This window comes from Ursus americanus, chromosome 16, assembly GCF_024610735.1.
Source record: "Ursus americanus isolate L20-20 chromosome 16, mUrsAme1.1.p, whole genome shotgun sequence".
In the NCBI taxonomy this organism is placed as follows: domain Eukaryota; kingdom Metazoa; phylum Chordata; class Mammalia; order Carnivora; family Ursidae; genus Ursus; species Ursus americanus.
In genome coordinates, this window is record NC_142142.1 from 4,577,403 (window position 1) to 4,584,319 (window position 6,917).

The window sequence follows — 6,917 nt, forward strand, 5'->3', positions numbered from 1 at the left end:
CAAAGAAATGGAGATCTATAAATTACTGATAAAAGTATTCAAAATAAGCATTGTAAATAAGTTCAATGCACTACAAAAGAACACAAACGCAATGAAACAAAATCTGGAAAAAGGTGCTTGAACAGAATGAGAATATCAACAAAAATAAACTATAAAAGGGAATCACACACTATTGTGGAATTGAAGAATACAATACTGTAATTTAAAAAAAATCTACAGAGCATACACATCAGTTTTAGTCAAGAAGGAAGAAAAAAACAGTGAACCTGAAGACAGATCATTTGGTATTGAGACAGAGGAACAAAAAGAAAAAGGAATGGAAAAAAAAAAAAGTAAAGGAAAACCTAAGTCATTATGGTAAATCAGCAAGAAAATCAACATATGCATTGTGGGAGTCCTAGAAGGACAAGAGGAAGAGAAATGGACAGCGAGTTTATATGCAGAAATAATCAGCAAAAAGTTCCCAAATCTGAGGAAAAAGTAGACCTCTAACTTCAAAATCTTAAAGGATTCCAAATACAATAAACCCAAAGAGGTCCAGAGATACATTATAAACAAATTGCCAGAAGTCAAGACAAAGAGAGAATCTTAAAAGCAGCAAGAGAAAAGCAGCTTATCATGTACAGGTGAGCTTCTATAAAATTAGCAATCAATTTTCAGCAGAAATGTTATAGGTCTTAAAAGAGTCAGATGATATATTCAAAGTGCTGAAAGGAAAAACAAAACAAAACAAAACCAAAAAAAAGCTGGCAACCAAGAATATTATCTGGCAAAAATGTCTATCAAAAATGAAGGTGAGGGGTGTCTCTGTGGCTCAGTCAGTTAAGCATCTGCCTTCGGCTCAGGTTGTGATCCCAGGGTCCTGGGATCGAGCCCCATGTCAGGCTCCCTGCTCAGCGTGGAGTCTGCTTCTCCATCTGTCCCTACCCCCACTTGTGCTCTCACTCTCTCTCTCTCTCTGTCTCTCTGTCTTTCAAATAAATAAATAAAATCTTATTTAAAAAATGAATGAGAAATAAAGACTTTCACAGATAAAAACTGAAGGATTCATCAATACTAGATCTTTCTTATAAGAATTGCTACAGGACCTGAACTTGAAACAAGAGGACATTAGACAGCAACATGAAATCATGAAAATATAAAGCTCTTTGGTAAAAAAACAGATATATACAGAATCTGGTAATACTGTAATAGCAGTACATAAATCATTTAATTCCAGTGCAGAATTTAAAAGATAAAAGCATAAAAAATAACAATGAGACTATGCTAATGGTACAAAATGTAAAATAATGTAATTTGTGACATTGATAACAGAAAGTTGGGGTAGAAGAGATGTAAAGGAGTAGCATTTAAACAGATTAGTCATAATATAATATAAATAAATATTAATTTTATACAGTCACCATAGTAGCCACAAAGAACATACATAAGGTACATAAAGGAAATAAAAAAGAAATCAAAGCATGTCACAACAAAGAAATTAATGAAAGACAAAGAAAGGAAATAAGAAAGAAAAAAGACAAAATAATTAAAAGACAAACAGAAAATAGTGAACAAAATAAGAATGCTAGGTCCTTTCCTAACATTAATGTTTTAAATGTAAATGGATTAAATAAACATCATCATCAAAAGACATGGAGTGACTGCGTAGATTAAAAATGCAAGAACCAACTACATGCTGTATACAAAAGACTTTAGCTATAGAGATGTAAATAGGTTGAAGGGAAAAGGATGGAAGAAGATATTTTTGCAAATGGTAACCAAAAAAGAGCAGTGAAGTCCATAATTATATGTGACAAAATGAACTTTCCACCAAGCTGTCACAAGAGATGAAGACGGGCATTAGATAATGACAATAATCAGAAGGATCTAACATTTCTGCCATTCCGTAGGTGCATTCTGTATTTTTAGAAGTCTGTTTTTTATTTATTTATAGTGTTTTTAGAGTGTATCTCTTTGCATAGATTCTTTAGTGGTTGCTCTATGTATTGTATTTATACACATAGCATCACAGTCTCCTGACATCATCATTTGGACAGTTCAAGTGAAGTATAAATTTTACCTCTCTTTAAATCTCTTTACCCTATCTCATTTGTAGTTAGCTTAAACATTTTTTAACATAAATTTGGAACTATATCCACAAAGTTATAAATTTTCTTTCAATAGCCAAACATAATTTAGAAAGTTAAAGATGAGAAGAAAAGATTACTGTATCATTTTTTTCTTACTATATATTTTTTTCTTTCCATATTCCAGGGTTTCTTCTTTTATGTAATTAGTAGACAAATTTCTTTAGCCATTTAGGAGTTTCCTAGAGGATACATGGTCAGATGACTAACTTACTTCCAAATTAAGTCCAGAGGCTGAAATCTCATTAGAATAATGACCTCAGAACATAATTACTAGTTTCTCCATCAAGAAGATGATATTGAGAAAATAGAGAAATTTGGATAATGATGAGAAACATATAGCACATATTTTCCAGAGGTAAATAACAACTATCTTTCAAACTAGAAATTCTAGTCCCTGTTTGAAAACAAGACAAACTATCTCTTTATTTTTAGCTCCTTCTGATTTATTAATTTCTTTTGATAAGTTACTCAACTTCCCATTGTGTTTTGCTCATGGGAATTTGGGTTAATGATGAGACTATTTCTCCACAGGGGTGAGGAGGTGAAAAACTCGTAGGGTGTGTGAGGGCCATATCAGTGACTTTGGGGTTCTGAAAACATTTAATGTCCTGTCGGGTCCTTCCCTTGTCAAGAACAAAACAGAAATCTTAAAAAAGGCAACTTTAGACTCTAATTAAGCAGCCAATGGCATATTATTTGCCTCCCCCTTCATCTCTTCCATGAAAAATGTCTTTTATATGCTATGGGATTTAATGTTCTTAGAACCTGAAACAATCCTTATGACACAGTCTCGTATCTGCTTGGTTTTCACCCCATAGACAATAGGGTTCATAGTGGGAGGCAAGAGCAGATAAATATTGGCCACAATGATGTGGCAAGATGGAGGGATTGCATGGCTCCCAAAACGATTAAAAAAGAAGCAGAAGAAGGCTGGACTGTAGGAGAAAACAATGGCACAGATGTGGGCAGTGCAGGTGCTGAAGGCCTTCTGTCGAGCATCTGCTGAAGAGAGGCTGACCACTGTCCGGAGGATCATGGTGTAGGAGATTGTGATGCACAGGATGTCAAAGCCCCCAATCAGGAGGGCAGCCATAAGACCGTAGATAACATTGGCCTTGATATTTCCACAGGATAACTTAGCTACAGACAGCTGGTCACAATAGGTATGGTGTATTATATTGCCCTTGCAATAGGGTAGTCTCTTGGTGAAGAAAATCAAGGGAATGATGAGCAACACCGCTCTCAGGAAAGTAGCAAGCCCAACCTTTGCAATGACAGGATTGGTGAGGATAGTTGAGTAGCGCAGAGGGTAACAGATGGCTACATAGCGGTCTAGGGCCATAAGCATGAGCACCCCAGACTCCATCCCTGTGAAGGTATGAATGAAGAACATCTGAACAAGGCATTCTTCAAATCTAATTTCCTTGAGATGAAACCAGAAGATGCAGAGAGCTTTAGGGATTGTACTAGAGCACATGACAAGGTCAGTAAGGGAAAGCATGGCCAAAAAATAATACATGGACCTGTGCAAGGAGTCCTCATAGCAGATGAGGTAGAGGAGTCCACAATTCCCTACCATGGCCACCACATACATGGAGCAAAATGGGAAGGAAATCCACATGTGCATGTCCTCCAGTCCTGGGATCCCATTAAGAATGAATGAGGCTGGTGTTACATCTGATTGGTTCAGAATTATCATAATTAAGCTGGTGTAAACATTAAGAAGCTTATAGGGTTGAAGTTTTATTCTTGTTTTGTTTCATTTTTGACCCTTCGAGATTTGGAAAAATACAAAAAAAACAAAAAAACAAAAAACCTTCATTGTGCTCTCTCTCTGTTTCTTCTCTCTGTTAAATATTGTATTGTAATAACAAGAAAACAAACATTTTAAATGCCAGGACATGTTTATTTAAACACTATTTAAACTAAGTTTAAACCATTATTTAATTCATTAATTTATCAGTTCATTTAACAATACATACTTCACACCTACTATGTGTCAGGTTTGTGTCTACATTACTTTAAAACAAAAAGATATAGATACAATTCCCATAAACTTAAAATCAAGTGTAATTGTGTTACACTTTTGATTTATGTCAGTATGATCACTCAGATTGATATTTGTTATAATATCTTATTTAAATATTAATTATTATAGCCCCTCCGTTGGGTGTTTCTTAAGGTAGAACTCATTGATTACCTCACCGGTGACACAACAGAATGATTAGGATGTATTTGTTATTGTTCTTACTGTTTTTATTTTTTGTTGCTCTTATTTTTAATAATTCTTATTTATACTTACTATGTACTAGGTAAAGTTCTAAGAAGTTTATATACAGTGACTCATTTCATCCTCACTACGAGCCCAGGATGCATTTTTATTAATCTACACTTCATTATTGAGTAAATGGAGGCTCCATGTAGATGAGGTTTCTTATGTCTGAATTTCAAAGGCATTCTCAATCTCCTAGTTTAAGGTATAGTTATTAAGAGGACTGTTGATACTTTTTACATGAGCTATTCTTCTTTGCTTTTCTTCATTTATTGCTTTCTGGCTCTGAAATAAAATGTTCTTAAGAACATTTTAAAATTTCTATGCTTTCATACTCAGTGCTGGTAATGGTGATAGATAGAGGTGTATGTGTGCATGTTTGTCATTTAGTGTGCAGGTATTTATTGGGCATTTTTGGGTCTGGAATTCTGTGACCTTCGGTTTTAGAAATTTTCTTGTATTCACTTTTTTTTTAAGATTGAAGACAATTTTATTTAAAATATATATATGTATGTATATGTATATATATATATATATGATATAATTTACATTCCATAATATTTACCTATTGTAACTGTACAATTCAGTGACTTTTAAAAGGACAACTTTATTATTTTTTTCTGGTTTTTGTAGTTTTTTTTAATGTGTTGTATTAACTTTTGATAATATCCTCCCAACTTGTTATTTTACTATTATTACTTTTAATTAGATATGGGATCTTCTGGCCTTATTCCCTTCTTTTCATTTTTTTCTTTTAAAATTTTTACATTGTATCTCTTTAATTTTTAATCCATTTTCTAGAAAAATTCCTGAACTCTATATCCCAAATATCTTGGCATTTTTTGGTTGTCTAATATTACAAATTTCCAACAACCTATTTGCTTCTGAATCTTGTGAATCTGACAGTAATATATATGTACATATGTATATGCTTCATATATAATTTCTATATCATCTAAGTTTCAATTATTTATTTTTTTAGCTTCTGTCTTTTACTTTGGAAGAGTTTCTCATATCTGGTAATTTTTGAATATTGATTCAGTCTTAAGAAAGAGGCTATAGAGAGCTGATTTGAAACTCCCGGTGATGAGTGCATTTCCTCAATTGGTAGGATTTACTTAGAGTGCTCAAGCAGGGACCTCTACTCCATTGGAGGCATTCTTAGTCATCAGTGTTGATGGCTTTGTTCCTCAGACACTTTTGATTCTTACAGAAAATCTGTATCCTGGAGGACTGTGTGACTGGCTGACAATGTTCTTGGAGTTAAGTAGTAGAAGGGTACTGAGGAACTCACATTAAAATAAGAATACTGGATTCAATTATCTCATTTTTTATGACTCTTCATCCTTGGCCATCACCACACCTTTTATACGCATTCATATTATTAGTTGCAGTTTCTTCCCAGAATATACTTCCAAGTCACATGAGAAAATAATTAACATTATTTAGGATAGTGGAAGAATCAGAGATATCAAGTTGTTCTTCACTCAGTTTTTCTACCCACACCTATGTCTTATCTTTATGTATTTGCACCATGGGGTTCGATACTGCTAAAGACAACTCCTTTGGAAATAAAGTGACATAGGATGAACATGTTTATAATAGTGCTCTTCAAAGATCTCTTCTATGGCATCACAAAAATCATAGATCATATAGGAGCAGAGAGAAATGGCAATGAATTTAACTTGGAGGCATATCAGAAAAGTGTCTAAGAGGAAGAGACAAATGCTTTTAAGCATGAAACATGGTTAAGTGTAAGATGGGCCAAACAGGCAGAGCAGTGTTCTCTCTTATCACTTGCTATTTCTTACTCAATCATACTGACATTTTAGCTACATGATTTTGCAAACTTCTTTTCTTTTTGTGTTCCCCCCAAATAGCCTCTAGTATGATATATTTCAAGAAGACTCAACTCTCTGACGGGTGAGAAAGCCAACCCCTACAGCCTCTTAATATCATGTAATTAGCAAAGTGCCAGGATTACAGTTAAGGCATAGATTTGTTTATGGAATCAATGTCTTTCGCTATTTCAACGTCATGGTATTATAAAAATCTTATGATATTCTTGAATCATCCACAATTTAGTGAAATTTCATATTAACACAGATTGTACTTTATGCCTGCACGGTCAAGCAAGACAGCCCATATTAGATGTTGATAAATAATTTTGAATAAATGAGCAGATGAATGAATTAACTAGTCATAGTCTATACTTTAAGCATTATTAAATTAAATGCTGTAGTATAAATATCATTACTTGGAAAGCACAAAGGAACCACCAGAAGAAATAAAACTAGGATGTTTACCTCATAAATCGCCAGAAATTATAAATTTCAAAAAAATCCTGAAATAGAGAAAACAAAGGAAATTCCAAGGAAGCAGAAAAAAGTAATGTGCTAGGAAAAATAAATATATTGATTTGGGAAATCAAAATCAACTATGTAAAATACACTACAAATTGATCTTAAAGTGATTTTTTAACAGTATATATATTTTTATATATTTTAAGATAT

At 33.4% G+C, this 6,917-nt stretch overlaps 1 protein-coding gene across 1 annotated transcript; it reads right to left on the reverse strand.

The window, feature by feature from the left end:
* Positions 1 to 2,865: 2,865 nt before the first annotated feature.
* LOC123782692 (olfactory receptor 52N4-like) lies at positions 2,866 to 3,831 on the reverse strand. The gene has a single exon (XM_045782965.2). The coding sequence runs from the start codon at positions 3,829 to 3,831 to the stop codon at positions 2,866 to 2,868; it is 966 nt and encodes a 321-aa protein (XP_045638921.2).
* Between the last annotated feature and the right edge of the window lie 3,086 nt (positions 3,832 to 6,917).